Source organism: Amborella trichopoda, chromosome 4, assembly GCF_054954075.1.
Source record: "Amborella trichopoda isolate Santa Cruz 75 chromosome 4, AtrichopodaSantaCruz75HAP2 v2.0, whole genome shotgun sequence".
In the NCBI taxonomy this organism is placed as follows: domain Eukaryota; kingdom Viridiplantae; phylum Streptophyta; class Magnoliopsida; order Amborellales; family Amborellaceae; genus Amborella; species Amborella trichopoda.
The window spans coordinates 41,344,110-41,372,000 of NC_142339.1; the positions used below are offsets into that span (position 1 = coordinate 41,344,110).

Here is a 27,891-nt window from a genome sequence, read left to right on the forward strand (position 1 = left end):
TACACCTTTCTATGCACTCGAAAAAAAAATAATGTTATGAGATTGAATAGAGACCGTCTAATTTTTAGATGGTGAAGTTTAAGTATTAAAAAACTTAAATATAATTTAGTTTTTTGTTTAAATAATTATCTAGTAATTCTTAAGTAGTTTTTAAACCGGGTAGGAGGCCTTCTCCCGACAGGTGGCACGTACATTTTCTATCTAAATTGTAATTAATGTGTAACATTCCTCTAAAATCAATCCTACACTTCAATCCCTATCAATTGTAAAAAGACCGAAGTTTCGCTGTTCAATTTATTAAATCAATCTTTCGCTTCTGAACTTCATGTCTCCTCGACAATTGACTCTCAATCAAAATTTGATTTTAAGTTGACATCAAATATAAGGGAATTTTCTTAACAGCTCAAATAATTTATTCTATATTATTTTTTTAATTATTTGAAAGAAGAACCTTGCGTATTATAGATTAGGAATAAATTATGCAAATATTTAGCTTTAATGCAAAGACGTATAATCAATTTTGTGTATCAAATTTTAAATCACGTGGTTTTAAATGTATTATTAACTAGATTTAGAAAATTCTCAAATTTTATGGCACATCTCAAAACGTCCAATTTGACATCTAAGGGCTTGTGACCTCAGACAATCTCGTACTACATTCAGATCATACATGTCCTTGTGGGTCTATCTTGGTATACGGCCGTCGGAAGAGTAAATAGTATTGGCCATTCAGGTGGGCCCCCTGAAAGTGGTGCAAGTGGTTCTTTTGGACGAGTCCTATTTGGAAGTTTGGCGAATGTTATGTAGCCTTGGAGGGACCATTTGAAATTTGACTACGTCATAGACCGAGTTAATTGAGCACGATTTTTTTCCGATTTCTTTTTCTTTTACCATTCATTCTCAGTTTCAGGCATTGACCATCTGAACTTTGCCTGGCCCTCGCCTATATAAACCCATTGTCCCACTTCACTTGCAAAGCCAAAGGCCAGCCTCCCTCTAAAACGAAGTTGCACAACTTCTCTCTCTCCAAAACCTCTGCATATCTCTCTATCCCACTTTACTTTTGCACTTTGCCCTAAGCTCTTATAACTAACACCTAATACTTTGATTGCCATCATCCCTAAAAGGATTCGACTTTTTCATAGAGTTTAGGGAGAGATGGAAAGGAGATTATCGAGCATGAACCAGCCTCCCACTTATGGGGATTTGATAACAATTCTGAGCATTGATGGTGGTGGAATAAGAGGAATTATTCCCTCAACCATCCTTAGCTTTCTTGAATCTGAACTTCAAGTATGCCCTCTCTCTCTCTCTCTCTTCAGCTACAGTAACTTCTTGTAATCATTTTGCTTTTTAAAACTTGGAAAGTCGGTACTCATCCTTTTCCTTGTAAATAGATTTTATGAAAGAATGTTAATTATATACGGTTTTTCATATTGAAACACACAGAAGCTGGATTAGTAAAGAACGTTAATTATATACTGTTTTCATGTTGATACAAACAGAAACTGGATGGTGAGGAAGTGAGACTTGCCGATTATTTCGATGTGATTTCTGGGACGAGCACAGGAGGCCTTGTTACTGCGATGATCACAGCACCAGGAGATAACAACCGCCCTCTCTATGCTGCCAAAGACATCACCTCCTTTTACCTTGATCATTGCCCCAAAATTTTCCCCCAACAAAGGTAAACTAATTAATCATGAAAAAAAAAAAATCACTTTCTAATTCCAGCCCAAGAATACATGAGGTCATTGTTTGTTGTATTAATGAGTTACCCTCTCTCTCTCTTGTAATGCAGCGGGCTTCTTGGATCTGCCCGCAAGTTTGTGAGTGCCATAACGGGCCCCAAATACAATGGAAAGTACCTTCACAAGCTTGTGAGGAAGCAGTTGGGTGATAAGAGGCTTCATCAAACACTGACCAAAGTTGTTATTCCTGCATTTGATATCCTATTATTGCAGCCCACCATCTTTTCTTCCTACCAGGTAACATCTCTCTCTTTCCCTCGCCCAAATATTCTCCCTCTCCCACAACTCTCTCTTTGAATTCCAATGAACATGTTGCCTATCTTTATTCAGATAAAAGCTGATAAATCGAAGGATGCATTGTTATCTGACATTTGCATTAGCACATCGGCTGCTCCAACATACCTTCCAGCCCATTATTTTGAGAATGAAGGGAAGGATGGGAAGATTAAAAGATTCCATTTGGTCGATGGAGCGATGGCAGCGAATAATCCCGTAAGCTATTAGATTTTCAATTTCGATGTTTTGATGTTGAATTTCTAAAATTTAAAAAAATAACACTGATTTGAATTCTAAAATTTCTTCGAATTTATTGGTAGGTTAGGCAAGAAGTTTCATCAATGAGGACAAAAAATCATAATATCTCGATCAAACCCAAGATTTTCAATCTCATTTTAAACAAATTTGTGGAAGCCGGAATCTATTTTCTCGTGGTTGTCCAACAAAAGTTTCAGACGAGAGAAAATAGATCAAGAATGCTGTTCTAATAGATGGAACGTCTAACATGGATTTTTAAATTCATTTTTCAGACACTTGTGGCTATGGGTGAGATAACAAGAGAGGTACATAAGGAGAATCCCGACTTTTTTCCCATCAAACCCATGGATTATGGTCGATTCCTCGTCATCTCACTCGGCACTGGTTCTGCAAAATCTACTGATAATTATACTGCAAAAGACGCTGCTAAATGGGGTGTTTTGGGTTGGTTATACAACAATGGAGGCACTCCCCTCATTGACACATTTCAACAAGCAAGTGCAGATATGGTCGACATCCATATCTCTAATGTCTTTCAGGCTCTTCATTCTGAGCAAAGCTATCTCCGTATTCAGGTCTCATATCTCTCTCTGCTCAATCCGGGTCTCTTCTCTCCGTCTTTTTCTCTCAATTCAGGTCTCTTCTCTCTCACACACACAACATAACCAAAAATGTTTACCAATGCCTGCGGTTTGTGTTAGCATATGCCACTGTTATATGTGACGTGATGTATATATATATATATATATATATATATATATATGTATGAATGTGTGCCACGCGAAAACTAATTCTTATATGTTGGATCATGTACGAATGACATGTACATAAGACATATGCATGCATACATGTACACATGCGGGATTGTGGGGGCATACAATATCGGGATAAATAAGAGGGGTCAAAGTCCCCTGTCCAAATTTCTCTGTATGCGAAGTCTCTGAATCAGTCTTTTAAAATGCTGACCAGTGAGGTGGATCTTTGACCTCATGTTGGATCACTAGATTCACAATCTGGATTGTTTTGGATAGGTGGCGGTATAGAAAAATAAATAAAAATAGAAATAAAAATAAACATGAAATGAAATAAAAATTAAGAAAGGCTTCTTTGGGTGGAAATTTAGGGGGAATTAAATAAGCTCAGGAAAAATAAAAAAGAAATATAAAGTGGGTGGTTTAGGGGAGAACTTGCTGAGACTCTTATCATCTCGAAACAAGTTTAGTCCCCATTGATTCTCCATCTCAATCCCAAAAGCACTACTCTAAATTATGATATTATTGTTGTCAGGATGATACATTAACAGGAGACACATCGTCCGTCGACATTGCAACCGAGAAAAACCTAAAAGAACTCGTGAAGGTGGGTAAAGAACTCTTGCAAAAGCCAGTTTCGAGGGTAAACCTGGAGACTGGGAAATTTGAGGCAGTGCCAAATGAAGGCACCAATGAACAAGCACTAATCAGGTACTTAAATCTACTTCTATCTTAAATGCCCTCTTAACAAATTTCGTATGCTCTTCTTTTCGTTGTATGCAAACATCAAACTCAAATGCATCAATAAGCCACCAGCACAAAATGATTTTTCGGTTTAATAGAATATCTTGCCTTGGGTAACGAAACTTCATTTATTAGTAAACATAATTCCATATAAAGGAAATAGAAGTATGGCTGTTGTTTATAAGCGAGAAATATATCAAAATATAAGTAAGACATCTACTTTGCAATGTTTTATCTATGTTTTTTTATTTAATTTTAAATTTTTGTCACAATACGCATGACCATGAGTTGGAATAGTTGAAAAATAATACACTATTACATAATTAAAAAGTCACGTGTATTTTAATAAAGGGCAAATTATTACATAATTAAAAATTTACTTGAATTTTGACAAATTTCCTTTTATTAGCAAAAAACAGAAACCTACAGCAAGGAAATAGAAAGTCTGCTTGAGATTTATTGGAAATTATAAGTATAGAACTTTCTAAATTTTAATATATTTGTGTAGGTTTGCGAAGTTATTGTCCAATGAGAGGAGAACTCGGCTGCAAAGATCTCCTCACACCCCCTCCATCAGATGAGACTCTCAAGTTGTTGCCACATTCATAGCTGACGATTGGATTCTCTGATTTCTTTTATTTTGATTATTTGTATTCCAACCAAGCCCTCCAATCAGTCCGTGGGGTCTATTCTTGTGTAGGCATTTGATTTGTTGAATTGATGTAATAGGAAGACTTTAACGACAATGAGTCATTAAGTAAGAAATGCAAATTCTTTATATTTTGGAATGATCAAAATAAACATGTACTTATTCCCTTCAAGTAATTCAAAATCTATCTATTTATAAAAGCTACTTTAATAAGTACGATTCCTCACAAGTGAATGATAAATTTATCGAAATATACCACTTTTCAGCGATTTAAGTTTTACCTTTTTCTTTACTATTCCAAGTCAAAATCATGTGTTTTCTGATGAGGATTTTAAAATTAAATAAAAAATAAGGGTGAAATACTAAATAATTACTATTTTAGAAGTTTTTTGATAAAATCCCCTAAATGTATTTACAAGAGCTGATCATGAAAGAATCACTACAAAAGGCATGATACTTTACCTCATTGTTAAAGTATTTCTTTTCCGGAGAAAGCGCATAAGGGAGGAGATTCTTATCTGGAGACATTAACAAAACTCTAGCTATAGATCCTTTTTCTTGAGATGCACCATGAGAGAATAACAACTAATTTTCTCTCCTCCTGAGTGTACATCAACAAAACTCTAGTTATAGATCCCTCTTTTTTGAGATGCACCATCAAAGAATAACATTTAATTTGGCAACAAAACTCTAGTTATAGATCCCTTTTTTTGAGATACACCATCAAATAATAGCATTTAATTTGGCTCCTCTTGAGTCCACATCACTTCCTCCTCTGGATGATCTTCACAAGTTCACAAGAGCCTGTCCTTTCAGAACAGTATACGAGACAGAGGTAATTCAAATCCCATAAGGAGCAGAACTCATTTGCCAAAAATGCCACTGATAAGTTAGTCATGTCATCAAGTATTTTAGCTGCCATTGTGGTGTGACATAGATAATATAGGGCAACCTCAATGCCTTCATCATCAAGTTGTGCAATAAGGGCACCATATGACCCTTCCAAGGAGGTCGTGTACAATATTAACAACCCGCCTAAAATTGGTGTCATAAAGACTTGTGGTTTCAAGAGATATAGGCAAGTCTTCCTAGTAAGGACTTTAATTCTCAAAGGTTTCTTGGTGGCAACATATCCCATATTGCCTTGATTTTCACAGGATCAATCTCAATCCCTCGATGCACAAAACCATGAAACTTGGCTGATCTGATTTCGAAAGCATATTTCAGAGGATTCATCTTGAGCTGATATTTTCATAGCTTTTCAATCACTACCTCAAGCATCGTCAATGTATGAGCGGAACAATCTTTAGATTTGATAACCAAGTCATTCATGTAACACTGAAAGAGGTCGTTCAAAATATCCTTAATGATGACTGTCATTGCACATCAATATGTAGCCATCAACTCTGGGACATCCTAAGCTGATTATACCTTAAGTAGCCATTCATGAAAGAAAGAACTTGACATGCTGCTCGTGGACATTCCTTCTTAATTTTGAATTATTTCTAAGTTCTACCCTTGGAATCATATTAGGTTTGTACACACTATGATACCCCAAAACATGATCTTTACTCCCTATAGAGCATAGAGAATATTTAAAAATCCTCAAAATGGGATAATATAGGACACATGGGAGTTAAAAGCATAAATTCCATTCCAAACTGAGAAAGGGCATGTATTCCTCATCAAATCACATAAACTAGCGAAGAACCATTGACCACGAGAAATTTATGCTTGTCAGTTCACCCGTAGAATATCATGTGTACAAGTCCAACACATACTGAGCCGCACGCCAATGTACGGCTCCTATTGAACCGAACAGCTGGCCACACGGTCCCGGGCCTCTTTGATTTATAAAATGATTATTTCCACCCATTTTTAAGGAAAATCAAGACCAAAGTTATTATGGTAGGAGAAAATCTGAAACGACTGAACCAAAGATCCAAAATTGACGAGAACTGTTACCAATCAAGAACCCAACATCTGCAACAAAATTTGGGGGCCAGTATGTAGGGTGATGCATGTCGAGCCGTGCATAAGTTTGTGCTTTGGGGCCCCAGGCTAGAGCGGCAAGCTTCCTAAGTATTGTTCTTTCCATTGTTTATCTTCTGCACTTTCCTTTAGTTATTTGCTTCTCTATTTTGACCCCTTTTAAAACCTCTGCACTTATTTTCCAGCACCAATTTTTTTGGGTTTATACAAATCAGAGCCGGCTCTTAGCTAATGATATATGAGAAAGAAATCTCTTCCAAGACCTATTTCTCACAAATTTGAATTTGATAGGACCTCGTTTTACAGAGATTTAACTAACGAGTTTACACATGAATCAGGATGGGATGGACTTTAGGTAGTCTATTTCGTAAACTCATGAATCAGGATGGGATGGACTTTAGGTAGTCTATTTCGTCCAAGATTTTGCGTGTAAACACTACCATGGAGTCAATTATCATTTCTTTTACAGAGGGAGGGAAGTCATCCTTTGAGCTAGATTGCAAAAATCTATGCAAACATGGATTTGGCCATTCTTGTATTTTATACTATATTTTCCAGCCATGTGGAATATTACACTTCTTTGATAAATTCGCTTTTATCAGCTTATTTACCTTAGCTATCCCAGGTTGAAATCTCGGAGGAGCCTGCTTAATCGGCTTCATAGATAGGTCGATATCAAGCTTGTGAGTAGCAACTTTGGGATCTAACCCAGACATTTGATCTAACTCAGACATTTTAACTTTTTTCTTCACAGGTATTCCTTATTCTCTCTATTTTAATTTTTGTATCTTCTGCATTTCCTACTCTCTCTATTTTAAATATTTCATAATGAGGATTTTCTATAAAGAAGAATTTTACCCATTTTACACATTAACTTTTTATTTTTATTTTTATTTTATTTATTTTTGCATTTATCTATAGCTATTTGAAAACATGTATGACATGATCATTCATGAGGAATCAACAATCTATAAAGAATGAGGAGTTTCCAATGGAAAAACTATAATTTTGTATATTTTAGCATTCCCTCTTGATATAAAATTGAAGCTCTAAACGTAGGTACAAATTTATAACATACACCATATATAGCTATAATTTTTCTATTACATTGTATTCTTTTTTATTCATAAAATTTATTTCTTGCACAGATATAATAGGCATTATCACAAATATTGAAGAATTTTCGTCCAAGGCAAATTTTGATATGAGAAATATATGCCTAATGAATGAAAGGTATACCATATCCCTACTTTTCATATTTATCATAAAACACTTTATATTTCATGTGCAATTAAACTTCACTAATATTTTAAAAGAATTTAAAGCATTCCAATAACACTATGGGGAGCAAACTCTTCTCAAAGTTGAAAGACCATCATTCTTGCATATATCAAAATTCAATAATACATAGGTAACGTCTGTTAATTAAAATTAACAAATGCACAATAACCAATATGCTATTGAATCGTATATATTAATTATAACAGAAATCCCAGTAAATTCAACTAATATCACAACGATTATTACTTCTTTGTCAGACTCAATATTCTAATTCTTATTACCTTTGTAAGTTATTCTATGTTTTTCAGCAACAGTTCATTGTATTTATTAAAAAATTAATAATTTCAAATCATCTAAAGAATCATTTGCAATTATGTGTCGTATTGTCCGAATTTTTTCACATATGAAGAGAAGGTGAACCACCCAAAATTATTCATCGATTGATGTTCAAGAAATACATTATATCGTGTAAGAAAGGTACACCCTTTCTAAGCTCTATCACTCTGAAAGTTTTTATAAATTTACTGATCTTTTACTCTTATATACAAATATTTCTTTCCTCGATGCATGAACTTCAAAAGTTTCATATTGCATAAAAAATTTTGACACCTATTTTATGCAACATATAATCACAAGTTAAAATACTTAATCTTCTCTTTTTATTGCAAAGAAAAAATAAATAAATTGAAGGTGTATTATCGAATTATATTGGTATTATGTGTTCTAAATTAGCAATAAGTCAGATATTTGATAATGATAACCACTTTTTTTTGATAAGTCAACCAAAAAGTACGACATCTATCAAAAAATTTCTTTACTACAAAAATTATTTTTGGAGTCATATAGAGCTAAATTATCTTTTAAACACAGATTTGTTATAGATAACCTTCTCGAAGGTGAGGAACACTTTTATCAGAGAATCACAATTCTCAACAACCATATTGAGCAACTAATAGACATTTCTGCATATGAAGTTAAACAAATTATGGAGAAGGTATGTTATGTTCCATTTTTCCTCTATGAATTCAATTTTTCTTTTTACCATTTATGATTCCATAGCCGTAACATACGAATATGTTATTAAATTATAGGGAAAAGGGGATCTCACAATCAAAACCTTTCTTGACAGATTGAAACAACAAAGCGTTGCATGTGTTTTGACTGATGAGAGCACTACATGAACTAAGATTTACCTTTGACATTCTCTCTCTCTCTCTCTCTCTCTCTCTCTCTCTCTCTCTCTCTCGAAATGTCTAAGATACTGAGTTCTTGTAGATTGCGTATTAATAATTAGATTGCTTATAAAATATCTAGATATCTTATTTTGTGAGGTATGACATCTGAATTTTCACTTTCTTTTTGGAGTTTTTTTTTTCATACAAAAATCTTAGTATCTCATTTTGAGAGACATATCAATTGAACTTTTACATGCTTTTGGTACTTCTTAATTACACTTCTTTATGTGTCTCATGCATTTGAAAGAATATGTCCACTAGCATCTAGCTAATCTTCTTAACGAGCAAAAAGGCTGGGACCTTTCGGAAAATTGATGGGTGTTTGACCAAATATGTAGGTCCATGGGTGGGTTGGCGTGGGAAGGAAGTCCAGGTTCAATCTCACAGCAGTTTCGCCTTTCCTTTTCAAACTTTTTATTTTACCGAGTGAAAATGGCTTCCACCCAAACTCACCCATCAATTACTAATAATTAAAGGGTTCTGTTTGCATAGAGCCAAGGCTCTAAACAATCAAAGTAGAGCTCACTTTTAATTGTAGCTTTAACACAATCAAAGTAGAGCCCACTTTTAATTGTAGTTTTAACATTGAAAATATTTGTGATAGCCTTTTCATCTCTAGTTATAAAATTTAAAACTTCAAAAATAGTATAGATCAAGAAGATCTTTAAAAACTTGAAAATCCTGAAAATTGACCATTCAAAAATGCATTACAAGATGCACTATTTCCAAAACTTGAAATTCATTTTTTTCTCATGTCTATGGATCTTGATATAGAGATGATCGCTTTGAAGATATTTGGGCATCAAAACAACCTCTTCTAGTGAAATTTTTGAGGTAGGCTCTAATTTGATTGTTTAGAGTATTGGCTCTATATAAAACTTTTCCCATTGAATGAACGAGAAAGAAATTCAAAATTTTCTTAACAAATACGAAGCCACCAGACTAGTGGATTGCTTCATCACTAAAGTTTCCCAAGAACTCTCTCTCGCTCTCTCTCCCCTTTTCTCTCTGTCTTAGACTGATGCGTAATGCTTACCACTCTTCCAGCATTCGTGCTCTTCTGGATCTTATTTTTCTCTATCATGGCAAAGCCAAGATTCAATGAACTTAAGGCTTAGGGTACCACAGTCTAACTCGTTGCAACTGAAATCCTAAAATCCCACACCATCCACATGTTACTTAGTAAATGAGCACCAAACAAGAACTTAGCTTTCCTTAAAGAAAAACATGACAACTGAGGAAAACAAGGCGATTGAATTCATCACTTTGTCTAAAAATCTAAACCTTCCGTTCAACAACGACCAATGAAAAAAAGTAACAGGAAATAAACTAATCCCTTTTAGCACATACGAGGACGGTAACAAAGGGAGATGAATTGAGAGTTGAAAGCTCGTGTGGCGGCCATGAAAACCAGAAAGTGGTGGGTTCCATGGTCCAATAAAGTGGTTCTCAATATTTGTCCCCTATTTTTTTACAAGAAATGAGAAATATTGGTTTTTAAGTTCAAAGAAAACCATGTCCAGTTGAATGAACAAAGTAGAGAGAGAATGGTGGTTGTGATCGGTTATCGTGGCACATGATTTTTTGCACATCCGGATACGATGTGTATGTGGTGTCGCAATGGCTATTTTTAGCCATTGCGCGGTGGTTGAGGCACTTTATGACCAATGGAAGAACAATCGGACTACCAAGTGCAATCACAACTCTCAACTTGAAAAGTCACTTACTTATTCTATAAAAACTTGTTAGATTTTCCCATTTACAGGATAATTTTTTTTACCCTCCACTTCTCTTTCTTACTGCTCCCTAGAAATTAAAGGCAACTCTACAGCTTTACTGCGTCATGGCAAAACCAAGATTCAATGAACGTAAGGCATTGCGAGTGAAAATCCCAATCCCACACCATTCATATCTTCCTTAAAGAATGGGTAAAGATCTACCTGAGAAGAACCGTGCTTTCGACTGAGAAAAGCATGACAATTGAATTCATCACTTTGTCTAAAAATCTAAACCTTCCGTTCAACAATCAATGAAATGGAAGGGATTAGCAATTGAAACAGTAACAGATAAAATAAACTAATCCATCTTGGCCGACACGAGGCCGTAACAAATTAGAGAGTTGAAAGCTGGTACGTCAGCCATTGAAAGAGGTGCGTGCCATGGTTCTGAAGTTTTGGAAATCAGGCATTTTCCATCTTCCTCAAGCAAAATCAATATTTGTACGATATTTTTTTACATGAAAAAAAAAATATCTGTCTCTAAGTTCATTGAAAACCGCGGCCAGTTGCAAAGAACAAACGACGGAGCGAGAGAAAGAGACGTGGGGTACAGGAGGTTAACTTTCTGCAGGGCTTTGTGATAATCTTTCCCAACGCCTTTTCCAATTGAATTTTAGGAATTTTAAATACGTGATTCACAAATATAATAATGACCGGTGTTAGAAAAATCAAATCGGACCCCAAAACCGGTTTGTTCACCCGCTCTAACTGGACAGTGTTTGGCCTGCCAAAAAGTTACAATTTTTTTTTTAAATAATAAATTATTTGGAAGTTATTAAAAATGTATTTAAAGGAAAAATTAAACAAAAGAAAAAGTTTATATAGAATTGGGGCTCTAAACAATCAAAATAGAGCTTGCCTCAAAAATTTGACTAGAAGATGTTGTTTTGATGCCCATATACCATCAAATTGATCATCTCAATATCAAGATACATGGACATGAGAAAAAAATGGATTTCGTGTTTAGGAAATAGTGTATCTTGTAATGCATTTTTGGACTGTCAATTTTCAATATTTTCAAAGTTTTATAGATAAGTTCGATCTACACTATTTTTAAAACAAGTGCCTCTTTCTCAAAAAGTTGATAAATATGTCGAAAACATCTTTCGAACCAAACTTGTGGATAGTGTTCAAGAAGCACGGTACTGCGATAACATGCTACACGCGCAAGATGCATCACCCCTCTCATGACTCGAACATTGGATTGGGAAACTTATCAAAATACCCATTACTTTTAAAGGAAAGGTTTCTATGCGTCTCCTGCAGCATAGAAGTTATATCCTTCCTTTATCATCTAACCGTTCAATTTTGATCAAGAGAGCCACTCACCGTTTGATTTTAGATCCGACATCTCAAAGTATTTTAATTTTAATTTTTTTATACAAATTGTATGAATATAAAATTTGGTACGTGCCATCTTCTCATTGGGGCGCACTTATATAAAATATTAAAAATAATTTTTTGAAAAAATATAATGGCCAAAATACCCCTTAAAAATTTTAAGGGTATTTTGATCGTTTTATTTCATTCAAAATATTTTTTTTATATTTGTCGCTAGTGCGAGTTTAATAGAAGAAAGGACATCCAAAATTTGGTATCAAAATAGTTTATAGAAAAAATTTAAAAGTAAAATAGTGTAGAGACGTGACATTGTGATTGAGGTAATCTTAACCCTCCATTCAGAATGGACGGTTGAATAAAGGAGAATATAGAACTTCTATACTGTATAGAAAGCATATAATGCTTGCCCGACTTTTAAATGGTTTAATATCTTTTCTACTATTCCCAATCAAAATCAAGTAAATATCAATTTGTATTTTGACATCAAATAAAAAATACAGATAAACTATTATTTCTCAAAAAAATGTAGATAAACTATTAATCAGTCAACTTCTCGAGTGAATTTTGACAAAAAAATTTAAATACATTTTGCCATTCCAAGGGTATTTCGGTCCATCTCATGCCATGTGATGATGGTCTAAATTTTTCCAAAGTATCGACATTTTGCATTTACCCTTGAAAAAGTTAGGTTCTCGTGTTTTGTCATTTCTGACGCGTTTAATGCATCGCGCACATGCTCTTAATAAAGATAGAGGAATAAATGTTGCCGTACTACCTACCTATCAGGGGTATTAAGTTTTAGAAAATTTTGATATGGATTTCTAATTTTTTATATTATTTTATAGTAAATTTTTTTTTTGTTTTTCTTTCGAACGGTATAATTAAACTGTTAAAGATTTTATCATATTCTCATCTCTTATCGTCTTTTTTTATTGATTTTTTATCATAAAAATTAGTCCCAATAAATTTTTTTATACCATTTCAATTCAAAAACTTTTTTAATAGGTGGAAAGGAACAAAAAAAGGTTAAATTTTTTTTGAGATGTAATAATATAAAAAAATTTGTTGGGCTAATTTTTATGTCGAAAGTTAATAAAAGAGGGATATTGGGGTACGGTAAAATCTTTAGAGATTCCTTTATACAGCTTGAAAGAAAAACGAAAAATAAAATCTTTCATAAAATAATACAAAGAATTAGAACTCTATACGAAATTTTTTAAAAAAAAAAAACAGAAATAAGATCCACCTTAAAATAATCCTCAGCAGGATTATTGACTCACAGTCGTGACTCTTGAGGAAGAAATAAATAGCGTACCATTTCATTAAAAAACGATTAATAGTATTCATCGAACCTAATGACGGAATCCGTTTAATAATTAAAAACTCCAAATTCCTTCTAAGTAGGATAAATAAAAACATATGAATATGGCAAGGAGAACTTTTGAACCCTGACCAAGTGTCAAGCCAGATAAGCTCTAATGCACGCCAGCCTCGTAAGACAGCCAATATAAAAAGGAAATGCATATAATGTTACTAATTATTTTTTATATGTGACCAAGAATTGACTTTATATTTAAAATTACATGGTTGAGGATATGTTACACAATATCCAAGAAAAAAAATTCTTAAATATTAGTGGTACATTTTGTTTTTTTTTGGTAGATCAGTGGGGATTACATGCTCTTACCGATTTTTAGAAATAATTAACTGTAAATGTGTTAGTGGGAATGAAAACTTGTATCGGTTGTTGAGACTCAAGTGGTGCTACCACCACGACCTTAACCCCATTATCTTGTAACGCACTTTCATTTATTCGATTGTACATAAAATGACTAAAAGTGATAGTGATCTTTTTGTATAAAAAATAAATAGTCCATTAGTATACAATCCCATAAAAAAAAAAAAAAACATGAGCTTCTGACCTAACCTATCTGGATTGACTACGCTAGATGGTGTACCCTCGGTTTAGCAGGTCCTGAAAGAATGCATGCACCATTGTGTTATCTTGATACTAGGTTAGGTCAAAACCCTTACCTTTATTAGTGTTGGGTTACTTGGGTAGACTTTCCCTAGCTGCTTGTGAACCCACTTGCCCCCTAATTGGCTGATTGCTAAAACTGGAATGCTAGGCTACTCATTGAACGTCAGCGTTAACCCTGCTAGGATTGGCTAACTTAGAGATAAGGTCGGAACCTTACCTCTAGTATGTCGACTGGAGGTAAGGTTAACCCCCATGTCCTGGAGGATTGCCTCAAGCCTAACTCCTTGATTGTTCAAGTTGTTACCGACCCTACAAACTTGTTGGCTCGTGGCTTCTAAATCATGGCTCTGAGAGTTACCAATTGAGCAGTTCAGACAACTAGGTATGGCTCTATGTAGGTTGAGACTCAGCTCACTGACACAAGTATAATGGATCTATGAGGGAGCATTATGATGGTGCCTCTCAGACTGACTAGGTCTCCTAGATATAGACTAGGCTGGAGCCGCAAGTTTGGACCTTTTTCTGGATTGATCCTGGGCCATGACTACTAAACTTGTGCTAAAATAAGAAGGTTTGGACGTAGCTTAGGCATTGACCTAAACTAGGCTTTGACTTTAGTCTCAATGGGCCAAGTTGGACTAAGACTTGAACCTGGCTAAACGTAGACTGGATACATGTTAAACTGAAGCCTAGACCAAGGGTGAGCCTTGTTTGGACTTATTGTTCGAACTCAGGTATGGACTTGAATCAAGAGTTGGGCTTAACTGAGCACGAGCCTTGTCCTAGATCTAGAAAGATTTGATGAACATAGGTTTCAATTCTAGGTCTAAGGACAACTCTAAATCTAAACCTAAGTTAGGACGAGACTTGATGGATCTTGCTAGACTCGATGGGTTTTGAATTGAACCTTGAGGTAAAACGAACCTAGTTTAGTTCCAGATGCAACTTTATGCTTAGACCTAGGCTTGGACCTAGATTGAGATCTAGACTAAATGGGTATGAGTCTTAGCTCGGCCTAAGAGGGGGGCTAAGTTTGGACTTGGGTATGAACCTGGTTCGAATCTCGGCTAGGCTGGGCACAAGCCTGGGCTTGAACCAAGAAAGATTAGATATCAGACTGGGTATTGACCCAGATTGGATCAAGGTTGGGTTAGGCATGAGCCTTGGCTCAGACTAGGTTCAGACCTAAATGTGAACCTGGTTCACACCTGGGCTAGGCTGGGCACAAGTCTAGACTCAAACCTAGAAGGCTCCAAATTTAGACCAGATGTGGACCCAGACTAAATTCTAAGTGAGATTTGGTGTGAGACTTGGCTAAGGCAAAATGCGGGCCTAGGTTCGAACCTCGGTGTGAAACTGGTTCGGACCTGGGCTAGGCTAGGCACAAGCCTAGACTTCAACTCAGAAGATTTCAGCTTGGACCAGAAGTGGATCCGGACTAAGATCCAAAACTAATGAACTCAGATAAGCAAACAATGCACTTTAAAACTTTGCTCTAAACTATGAGTAGGCTTGGTTTGATTGGGCTCCTAACTATTGAAAAGCGGCTAGGCAGAGTAGGTCCCCACATAGGTCTTGGTCACCTGTTAAAGGAATCAACTAATGTCTTTCTATGTGTGGAGTTGCTTTAAGGCAAAGGATTACAGAGAGACGCTTATAGTTAAAGTTTGGAAAAACTCGTTAGAGTCGAATTGCTGTTAATAGGGAGAGGTTAACAAATCAGATGAAGCTTTTCTTTATAATTGTTGGATTAATTAATTTATTATTTTTTTTTTTTTCAAGAGTAAGCATTTTAAAAATGTAGAGAACGTGAATGATTAAGCAGTCATGTTACTCTCGTTTACCCCTCATTAATACTTACGACTGGTTCAATTTTGTTCTCAGATTCCTCTTGTCTTCAAACAGTAGATTAAACCTTTTACATCATAAGGGAAAAGCAATGCTCACCAAACCTTTAAAAGCTTTTATTATGCTCGTTTAAAACTGCTCACGGTGCAGATTGCGACGATATCTGAATGGGGATCGGCCAGATTCGAACCACAAACTAATTTTTTTTAATAGTGACAGAGAATGGGGATAATTAAATTCTGATCTAAGAATATATGTACTCGAAAATGAGGTTATCTGCTCTCAGATATCAGTGGCAGAGCCAGTAATGATCCGAAATACGAAATACAATATAAAATGCAATAAAATTCATTTAATTCTTATAAAAAAACAAAAATAAAAGGAAGTGCAGGAAAAAATAAAATATACCAGACCGAACCAGTTGGCCGCAGGACTCCTGATGCTTAGAGGTCTCACCCGTATTAGGATTGGCTGAGTTTATGCCATGCATCCTCTTTGTCTCTCTTCAGGTTTTGACTAGGCCTTGGCTTGGTTGGATGACTTTCTTAACCTATGGGGTGTACGTTTAATAGCCTAAAGCTAAAATTTTCTTAGATCTACGGTTTTCTCAGGGACTTCTCTTGTATCTCAGAATCTCAAGTTTTTCCTAGCATACAGGTTAACAAGGTCTAACACACAGTCTAATGGTCTCCCCCAAAAATGAGCTCAAGAATACATTTTTAAAGCCCCAAAAACGCTTGAAATGATAACTATCTAGAGAACCAAATTTACCCGTCGAAATTCAATTTTAAGGATCAAAGGGAACCTAAATCTTACCAAAATTAGTAGTTTCTCATTTTAGGGGGATTGACGTGTTTTTGTGATATTGTCTACCAAAGATGAAGTAAAAATAAATTGTTTTGTTATTTTTACTTAATTTAGTATTAAAACAGGGGTCCTGCATGATTCTGGATCACAAGATAGGGATCAAGGACTATAGGTGCCCTATGGTTCAGGGGTTTTCTCGAAGTGTATGGTCCTAAGGGTTCAGAAATATCGTAGAGTTTGCCAGCTTTAAAAATGGGGTGTCTACCAATATGAAAATAGCTTTTCCGATAATGCTAAGAATTTTTTACTAAAAAGATTATATGTTATAGTAAAATTTGGTGGTGGGACGGATTGTTCAAGGTTACATCCTTGTAAAGCCCACACCCATAATTAAATAACAAGAAACAAATTCAAAACTTTTTTGCCAAATGCGCGAAGGCCGGCGGACAAGAGCATGGGTTCATCATTAAAGGTCCCCACGAAGTCTCTCCCTCTCGACAAAAGGTCCCCACGAAGTCTCTCTCTCTCATCCACCATCCGTCCTCTTCTGGATCTTCTCTCTCTATCATGGCAAAACCAAGATTCAATGAACTCAAGGCCTAATTTACCACAGCCTAAATCGTTGCAACTGAAATCCTAATCCCACACCATTCATATGTTACTCAACAAATGGGTAAAGATCTACCAACCAAGAACTTCGCTTTCTTTGAAAAAAAAACTGACGACTGAGAAAAACATGGCGATTGAATTCATCACTTTGTCTAAAAATCTAAACCTTCCGTTCAACGACCAATGAAATGGAAGGGACTAGCAGTTAAAACAGTAAAATAAAGAAAGAAAATAAAGTAATCCATTTTCGCCATCTAAGAAAGAGAGATGATCAGGGATTTGAATGCTGGTACGGCGGCCATGAAAACCCAAAAAGAGTTAGGTGCCATAGTCCGATAAGGCGGTTTTGAGGTTTAGGAAATCAGGCAAACTCAATATTTGTCCCAATCTTTTTTTTCTAAGAAAAGAAAACTATTGCTTTCGAAGTTCATTGACATTCTCTCTCTCTATATCTCTCTATTTATATATATCTTTTCTTTTTTTTCCAATATTCCTTTTCAGAACTTGAAAACGTGAAGTCATCAAATTTTTAGGAAAAAAAATGGTTCAACTTATAGGCTAAGGATTTCTTCAGAGAACTTCGAATTTTGAGGGACAATATCATTATTTTAAAAAATTACAAAAAAAGTTGGATATGAATGCAATAACACGAAATTTAAAAATTCTTTAAATAAGGTAACTTTAAGAGGATATGCGCTCAAATCTCCCTTAGAAGTTAAAACAAATTATTCCTTTCCCAAAAAGTTGAGAAAAATGTTGAAGACAATCCTAGAGACAAATGTGTGGATAGTGTTTTAAGAAGCATCCTCCTGCAATAACATGATACACGAGCAAGATGCACCACGTAAACTATAATATTGAATTGGGAAACTTCTCAAACATACGTACTAATCTTTAATTATTTACTATTTTCGACTGTTCCCACTCAAAATCAAGTCAATTTGGATAAGTCATTAAATTAGAAAATATAGATGAAATATTAAACAGTCCTAACTTCTGGAATGTAATTGACAAATAATTTTTTTATTCAATTTTTCCATCCCAATGTTACTTAGGGCCATATCAAGCTATTTGATGATGTCATGTGCGTTGGTCTAAATTTTAGTATTATCGTGTTTTGTGATGTGCATACTAAATCAACAATAAAGGAATCAACAATAAAGGAATCAACAAGATAAAGACATATTAGATGTAAGCACATGCACACCGAAAGTCTATAAGCAATTATAAGGTTTAAACTTACAAGCACAAGCAGAAGTAGGAAGCTTACAAGCACAAGCAGAAGTAGGAAGCTTACAAGCGCAAGTAGAAGTAGGACAAAAGAAGCGGTAGAAAAGGCACACCAAAAGAAAGAAACTAGGCCGAGAGGCTCTAAGTAGCACTCTGCCGTTACAACTTACTTAAGAGGCCTTATATAGGCACCGGACTTGAAATCCGAATTCCAAACCATAAAAAAGTAAGACAACTGGCCAGGACAGGTGGCCATTTTGAATAGTAAAAAGTAGATGTATTGTGGACAGGTGGCTGACATGAACAGTAAACAGTGGACAGGTAGCCGACATGAACGGTGAACAGTGGACAGGTGGCCGACATGAACAGTGAACAATGGATATTCTTCCTTATCTTGAACAGTGAGATGTACAGTGATTTTGAACAGTGCTGCCGACAGAATAGTGACATCCACAATGATATTGAACAGTGCTACCGAAAAAATAGTGATATCCACAGTGATATTGAACAGTGTTGTCTAATCTGTGTCATAATTGTGAGGATAACCATCAGAATCGTAGCTTGGTGATGAAGGATTAGACGGACTGTGTGAGGGTCCAATGTAGGTATCATCACTGGAACTATCTGTTTGTATTTCTGTAGGAGGAAGGTGATCATCAAGCCATATGTGCGGTTGGTGTAGTAGTGCAGCTCCTCGGGGAGTCTCATCATTCCATATTGTGGTTCCTGTATAGACATCCAAAGGAATCCATTCTGGTTGGATTCTGTTAATATAGCACATGAGAATTTTTAACTCTTTCCATAATTCTGTCTGAAATATCCAAAAATTCAAGAGATTAGAATCATACTATCTAATGGTCTGGATAAGAGGATGTTGGGTAAAATAAGTATGTTCAGGATAAATTTGAGGTCTAAGGTCTTGATGGAAAGCTATAATGATATAAGGTCGGTGTGGATAACCAAAGGATTCAATCAATTGATTATAATGGTAGTGCTTTAAAAGGAATTTATAGAAGTTGAAGGCTCTAGCAACTGATACTTTATTTACACTTGCTAAACACTTGAGTTTGTACATTCCATTGTGAAAATGCATACCAAGGAAATCTATTTCTGTAGTAGCAAAGACACATTTTTTTCAGAAAGCATAATACTATATTTACAACAGAGGGAGTGGAATTTATCAAACAAGAGAACATGACTATCTAGATTAAGAGAACAGAGGAGTATGTCATCTATATATATCAATGCCTGCGTTGAGATTAGTTCAAAAATGGTTGTTAAGACTTTTTGAAATATGTGGGTGCATTTTTCAAACCAAAAGGCATAACCGTCCATTGGAAATGGTAATTTGGTAAACAGAAGGCTATTTTAGGACGATCATCTGGGTGAATTCCAATTTGCCAAAATCTTGATTTCAAATCAAATTTGAAAAATATATGGCCATGAGAAATTTGAGAAAATAATGCAATTTGATTAGGCAAAGGGAATTTATCATCTGCAAGGAAAGTATTCAAAGGTTGGTAATTGATCACTAACCTGAGTTTTCCTCGAATTTGTTCTGCTTTTTTGTTTACATAAAAAGCTTCACAAGCTCAAGGTGAACTGGTAGGCTCAATTAACTGTTCCTTTATCAAGTCTTGTATCTCTAGCTTAGCTTGTTCCAATAAGTCTGGATTTAAACCACTGTGAGAAACCTTTGTGGGGTTTATGTCATCATTTTTCTTAAAAGGCAGTTCAACTTAGAAATTCTGATTTCTCCAGAATGGGTTGGTACATTTTTTGAGAAACGCAGAGTGGGAATTAGTACAACAATCTGATATAATTTTTTGTTGACGGTTTCTAAGGTGTAAGGTTGGTCTATACAAGCTATCCAGGGAAGGCTAGGTTTCTATAGTGTAATCTTTTGGAAGTCTATTGAAGTTTTACTTGATGTAAAACATCAAATCCTCAATTGGTAGGCTGAAAATGCTAAATCACAAAATTTAGCATTACTTCGAATAGAAGAAAATCAAATGTTATGTCTTCTCAATTACATGGATTAGCTGGCATAATTGACCAATTGAAAGAAAAGATCCAATTGTTAGATGAGGAGTTGATGCAAATCTTATATACAGTAAAGGATATTCATGAGCAATCCTATTTACTGAATCAAAATGGAAAGGTAAAAGCCTTTTTAGAAAAACAGTTACAAAGCCTTGAAAAAGATCTTTGGATGAAATTTCAATACCCTCAACCACAATACCATTCTCAATTCCAACCCTTGCTTGCAAACCCATACACTCAAAGTTACCCTTCATTAAGAAACCCTGACCCTTTCCCACCTACAAGAACACTTTATCCAACTATAGGATTAATTCCACCTAGACATTTTGGGTTTACAGGTTTAAGTTTTTTTGAAGATGAAATACGTTTTTCTGAAGAAATGTTCTTCCCTTAGCTAAGGAAAAAACCAAATATATCAATACCTAGTTCATCACAAAATCCAGTACCTAAACCCTCAGTTACCTCTACCCCCGTAACAGTTCAACCTCATACTAATCCTCAAATGCCTAAAAATGAAACCCAAATGTTTTAGTCTTCTGATACTGAACGTGATGTCATAGCCTCTTCAGTCCCAACTCAGACATTGATTTCCTCCAAACCCATGAACGATATGAGTTCATTTCTCAAAAACCTGACAAAAAAGCCTGAAGTCAATCTTCAAACTGAAACACAATCCTCAGAAGATATGTTTGATACCTCTGACACTTTTGAAGATAAATCCTCCTCTTCCATGAACTAAAACTCTTTATTAATGATGAATCCCTTTGAACCACCTCAAGAACCAGAACCTGTCATGGAAGAAGAATTCAGACCTCCTAATCACCAAGAACCTCAACCTACCCCAACCTATGGAGATTCATCTAAAGGATTTACTATTGATGACATTCCACCATCACGATGGAATGACAGATTCATAGAGATTCAAGGATGGATGCATTCAGAAATGCTTAATCCTGCAAACACATTAGCCAGTACTTTTTTTAAAGTTATTATAAGGCTAAGAGGACACCTTTTTTATTGGTACATAAGTCTTGGAAAATACCGGCAAACACAGTTAAGAAATAGTCAGCCTATTGTTGAATTTCTTAATTATTTAGTCTCTGAATTCTTAGGCCCAGTTAAGCATGAACAAATTGCTGTTAGAGAAGAATTTTTTCAGCTTAAATGTTGTTCTTTCAAGAGACAGGATCTTGAAAAGCATTTTTCTGTGATGAACAAAAGATATCCTAAAATAGGAGGAATTGATGATATAAATTTGAAACAATTTTATCTTAAATCCATACCTCCTACCCTTGGAAAAGAAGCCACAAAGACCATGGAAAATCAAGGACTTACTATTCAAAATACCAGTTTTGGTGAATTATACCAGTTTGTTCTCCATGCTTTAGAAAGACTCTGCAACCAAGTTGAATTTGTGAAACAAATGGAAAAAAATAAGTGTTTACTGGGAAAATCTTGTGATAAACCATATCTCAAGATTAAATGTGATGCAGAAAAACAATGTTCATGTCCACTTGCCCCAAAAGGAAAAAAGAAGTTTGAACAAAAAAGAAAGAAGAAGAAATTCAAAAGAATCAAATATCTTCGAAGATCAAGATTTTGAGGCCATAGACATAAGAAAGGAGACAGATGTTATGTATGTGGAAAGAAAGGACATTTTGCAAAAAATTGCCTGAATCAGAAAAAGAAAAAAAAGATAGTACATCTTTTGTCACAAGTCTTAGAAGAAGAAATTGAAGATGATTTAAAATCTATGTTTTCTCTGGATGATGAGCAGAGCCGTGAAACATTGATATCCATTGCTTATTCTGATGATTATGAGCTAAATGAGATCAGCAACACCTTTGTTCCAGAGATATTGTCTTCACAGGATGAAATTTCAGATATATACAGTTTACCCTATCCGCCTACCCCAATAGCCCTTGTTCAGATACTCCAAGAATACTATTCCAAGCCTTTGACCATACCAGCCTTTTTTGATACAAGAGCATCAGTTAGTATTTTAAAACCTGATTTGTTTTCAAAACAGTTTTGGGAAACATGTAACCAAACTTTTAGAGCTGCTAATGGAGAGAAATTTACCATAACCCAAATTAGCAAACCCATTTTGATAAAACTATTTCCAAAACTAGTTATCCAAAATAAACTCTTAAGATCCTATTTGCCCAACAAAGAACTTTTACTAGGATTTGATGTTTTACATCAAGTAAAACTTCAATGGACTTCCAAAAGATTACATTATAGGAACCTAACCTTACCCTGGATAGCTTGTATAGACCAACCTTACACCTTAGAAACCGTCAAACAAAATATTATATCAGATTGTTGTGCTAATTCCCACTTTGAGTTTCTCAAAAAATATATCAACCCATTATGAAGAAATCAAAATTTCTATATTAAACTGCCTTGTAAGAAAAATGAGGACATAAATCCCTCAAAGTCTCACAGAGGTTTAAATCCAAACTTATTGGAACAAGCTAAGCTAGAGACACAAGACTTGATAAAGGAACAGTTAATTGAGCCTACCAGTTCACCTTGGGTTTGTAAAGCTTTTTATGTAAACAAAAGAGCTAAATAAATTCGAGGAAAACTCAGGCTAGTGATCAATTACCAACATTTGAATACTTTCATTGCAGATGACAAATTCCCTTTGCCTAATCAAATTGCATTATTTTTTCAAATTTCTCATGCCCATATATTTTCCAAATTTGATTTGAAATCAGGATTTTGGCAAATAGGAATTCACCCAGATGATCGTCCTAAAACAACCTTCTGTTTACCGAATTACCATTTCCAATGGGTTGTTATGCCCTTTGGTTTGAAAAATGCACCCACATATTTTCAAAAAGTCTTAACAACTATTTTTGAACCAATCTCAACACAGGCATTGATATATATAGATGACATACTCATCTTTTCTCCTGATCTAGATAGTCAGGTTCTCTTGTTAGATAAATTCCACTCCCTCTATTGTAAATATGATATTATGCTTTTCGAAAAAAAAATGTGTCTTTGCTACATCAGAAATAGATTTCCTTGGTATGCATTTTCACAATGGAATGTACAAACTCCAGCCCCATATAGCCAAACACTTGCTAGAATTTCCTGATACTTTATCTTCTGTAAAGCAAATCCAGCAATTTTTAGAATTGTAAATTATATGTCCCCTTTTATTCCCAAACTTTCTTTGTTCATTAGTCCTCTTTACCTTTTGCAAAAGAAAAAAGCACCGCCATGGACAAGAAAACAGACTGAATGTGTTCTAGAGCTCAAAAGATTATCTCAAAAATTTATCTTATTTAAAAATCCCTTCTACAGGAAAAATAATTTTGCAAACAGATGCATCTGATGAATTTTGGGCATGTATTTTGCTTGTAGAAAAAGAAAAAAAAAGAATGATTTGTAGCTATAAAAGTAGAAAGTTCAAAGCATCTGAACTTCATTACCATTTAACATTCAAAGAAATCCTAGCAGTAAAAAGAGGAATTGAAAAATTCTAGTTTCATCTAATAGGACATACTTTCCTTGTTGAAATGGATTTATTTGCTTTTTCAAATATGCTAAAATTCAAGAATAAGATTCTTCCGAATCCCCAATTACTCAGATGGTCAAATTGGTTTTCTCAATGGAATTTTGAGTATAAGCATATTTCTGGAAAGAACAATATTTTGGCAGATATGTTTTCTCGAAGAAAATTTTCTGAAGAACCAAGTCTTTCAGTTGTTCCTTTTTTGGGAGCAATAATCAGAATTGATGAAGAATCAAAAGACGTTCCTGATGAAATATATGACATCATTCTCAGTAAAATAATGGAATCAAGAAATGAGAATATGCAACAAAAAATGCATGAAATATTAAACAGAAATCATAGAGAATGTTTTCAAAGAATTCGATGCCATTCTACATATCCATTTTTATCTCTATTCCAAACCAGACATTATTATAATATGCCAAAAGAAGCTATTTGTTTCCTCTAGTATCTTACCCAAAAACACCATATATGTTTTAATTTCCATGTATGGAAATTATCATGCTATCTCAGACATTGTCATTTCCTACAATAGAACAATTACATCCACCTCAATCCCAGAGCCTTCAACTTTTATAAATTTCTTTTAAAACACTACCATTATAATCAATGGATTGAATCCTTTGGTTATCCACACCGACCTTTTATCATTATAGCTTTCCATCAAGATCTTAGACCTCAAATTTATACTGAACATACTTATTTTACCCAACATTCTTTTATCCAGACTGTTGGATGGTATGATTCTAATCTCCTGAATTTTTGGATATTTCAGACAGAATTATGAAAAGAGTTAAAAATTCTCATGCGCTATATTAACATAATCTAGCCTGAATGGATTCCTTTGGATGTCTATACAGGAACCACAGTATGGAATGATGAGACTCCCCGAGGAGCTGCACTACTACACCAACTGCACATATGGCTTGTTGATCACCCTCCTCCTGCAGTAATACAAACAGGTAGTTCCAATGATGATTCCTACATAGGACCCTCACACAGTCCGTCTAATCCTTCATCACCAAGCTATGATTCTGATGGTTATTCTCTCAATTATGACACAAATTAGACAAAACTGTTCAATATCACTGTGGATATCACTATTTTTTCGGCAGCACTGTTCAATATCACTATGGATATCACTATTCTGTCGGCAGCACTGTTCAAAATCACTGCATTTCTCTTTAGGCTTATAAGTTTTTGGAAAAGGTTTATTATACTTCCTTATGACATATAACATATATACTTCCCCTTGTCCCCTTGTCCAGCTGTTCAATTTAGATTACGTTAGTCATTGACCGTTTGATCTAGATCCAACGCCTGAAAGTATTTTATTTTAAATTTTTTTCAACAAATTGCATGAATTTAAAATTTGGTACGTGCCATCTTTTAAATCCAACACCTCAAAGTATTTTACTTTTTATTTTTTTTTACAAATTGTATTAATATAAAGTCTCAAAGTATTTTATTTTTAATTTTTTTTTACAAATTTTATGAATATAAAATTTGGTAAGTGTCATCTTCGAATCTAATGCCTCAAAGTATTTTATTTTTAATTTTTTTCTTCTAATAGAACACCTCAAAGTATTTTATTTGAAATTTTTTCTACATTGTATGAATATAAAATTTGGTATATGCCATCTTCTCAATGGGACGCAGCTTAAAAAAAATGCCTCATAGTATTTTATTTTTAATTTTTTCTTCGAATATATAGTCTCAAAGTATCTTACTTTTAATTTTTTTGCCTCAAAGTAACTTAAAAAAACAGACATTTTGTTGATCTTCAGTAAATGCAGGATTGGAAACTGTAACATAGCAACTAGGTAGGGGAGTGCTACCACGATGATCGAGCCCCTTTTGCTACTAAGTGGCACCTACTGTTTCTACGTTATAATTAAAATCCCTCCAACTGTGGGTTCCCTCTCAATTCACACAAATTATATTGTAAAAAGATAGGAGTTTCACTATTCAATTTATTAAATCTCTCACGCGCTTTTGACCTACTCGTGTCTTTAGTAGGAGAAATGGACTCACAGTCGTGCTTCTAGAGGTAAAAATCAACGTCGCCAAATTTCATTCAAAATCTGATTTGAAATGTTATTTATCTAAGATATAATAAGAGAACATATTGAATAGTTCAAAATCGCCATAGTTTCTGTGTCAAAGGTTGCTAGATTCTTCCGAAATCCAAATTCCTCACAAGTTGGACAAGGATATCTTTTCCACGAAATCGGAGGCACAGCACCACCTCTCTCTCTCTCGGGTCACGGCGGCCTGGCCAGCTCCGAAAGCCCCATCTTAAAATAAAATAAAAAAAGTAGGATATGGGCTACAAACTGCATCATGTGGGCCGGGCTAGGGTCAATGTCACTCTGACTTTTTTTTTTCTTGTTTTTTAATTTTTATATTTAGTTTTAGCCAGGCCATGCTAACTTTAAAGGAAAAAAGCCGGTCGCGACCCGGCCCGAGCCATTGCCACCGTACTCTCTCATTTTGGACTTAGTCTTTTATTTTAAAAGTTTAAGAAGAAGAGCTCAAACACACGCCAGCCTCGTACGTCACACCCAATAAATGAATGGGAAGACTTGAAAAGTCTATCCTTTACTATATTCTTAAGAGTTGAAAACCTCTTTATTATATTTTTAAGTGTTGAAAAGTTTATGTAACGTGTCAGCCCCACACGTAACGTGCACATCAAAAGGTTGTGTGGGCACCAAATAACCTCCAACTTCATGTCCACCTTGTGAAAAACAGAAAGGGGTTGCGGGCGTGGCCGCACCTGGCTAAGGCCTTTCATTCTCATCTTAGGCAATAAAAAACACGAACAATTTCAAAAAAATAGATAGGGGCTCTTGATTTAGTAATAGGTCATATTTACTGAATTACTTAAAAAAAAAAAAAAACAGAATTTTTTTCTTAAAAATAATTTTTGGATCATCTACTTTTAATATTTTAAAATATTTATTTTTGTTTCGACAAAGTTAGTACTTGAGACGTAATGCTCATGCAAATATTCTTTTGGACCAGTAGAATTTTGAAGTTTCGCAAAAAATTAATTTTAGGCAAAATTATAAAAATCCCGTAAGACCTTATTTTTTTTCACTTTTCCTTAAACAAATTTTATATGCAAATACCTGAAATTTTTTAGACAAAAAACAAAAATTATTTTGGTTAGATTTGATTTTTAGACAAAAACAAAAATTATTTTGGTTAGATTTGATGTTTACTTTTGGACCCAGTAGCCTATTACCGGAACCAACCATCACATTGCTGGAGCCCTTTACATAGCGTTGAAAACCTGGAATCTCGTAACATCTACGGTCGGATCGTCCTTTACAACTATTAGACCACATTTTACATAGTGCCGGAGCCCTACTATCCAAGCACATTTTACACAATTTTGGAGTCATATTATCGGATCGCATTTTACATGGTACTGGAGCCTACTGGTGGATTGCTAGACCGTATTTATACAATGCATGCTATAAAAGCAATTTTGGTGGGATAGAAAAAGAGGCATGGTCAACGTAAAAGTAAGGGATTAGGTTTTTTTTTTTTTTTTCAAAGTTAAAAGGTATTAGCGTATTTTGCAAAAAAAAAAAAAAAAAAAAAAGTTAGGCTGAAGTAAGTTACATAGAAAGTAGAGTCTGGTTTTTTTTTTTAAATTTTCCCTTAATTTTACGTAGCCTTGAAAGAGACAGTTTGAATTTTTCGCTGGTCACAGACCGAGTTAATTGAAAGGGAATTTTCCAATCTTATTTACTTTAACTATTTTAATCTCAGCTTC

General features: G+C 34.7%; 1 protein-coding gene and 1 long non-coding RNA gene across 3 annotated transcripts; both read left to right on the plus strand.

Moving 5' to 3' along the window:
* The first annotated feature begins 969 nt into the window (after positions 1-969).
* Positions 970-4,582, plus strand: LOC18425082 (patatin-like protein 2). Of its 2 annotated transcripts, XM_020661865.2 has the most exons (7): positions 970-1,293; positions 1,506-1,687; positions 1,802-1,988; positions 2,082-2,243; positions 2,558-2,860; positions 3,573-3,748; positions 4,290-4,582. In XM_020661865.2, the coding sequence occupies exons 1-7, from the start codon at positions 1,159-1,161 to the stop codon at positions 4,360-4,362; spliced, it is 1,218 nt and encodes a 405-aa protein (XP_020517524.1). In that variant the 5' UTR covers positions 970-1,158; the 3' UTR covers positions 4,363-4,582. The 2 variants fall into 2 exon arrangements, with proteins under 2 accessions (XP_020517524.1, XP_088720151.1); XM_088864025.1 differs by lacking the exon at positions 2,558-2,860 and having other exon boundaries at positions 971-1,293.
* Positions 4,583-6,310: 1,728 nt separating this feature from the next.
* On the plus strand, positions 6,311-9,033 carry LOC110006447 (uncharacterized). Its single transcript, XR_002279422.2, has 3 exons — positions 6,311-6,512; positions 8,574-8,697; positions 8,833-9,033. It is a non-coding gene; the product is annotated as an uncharacterized LOC110006447 (long non-coding RNA).
* Positions 9,034-27,891: the final 18,858 nt, after the last annotated feature.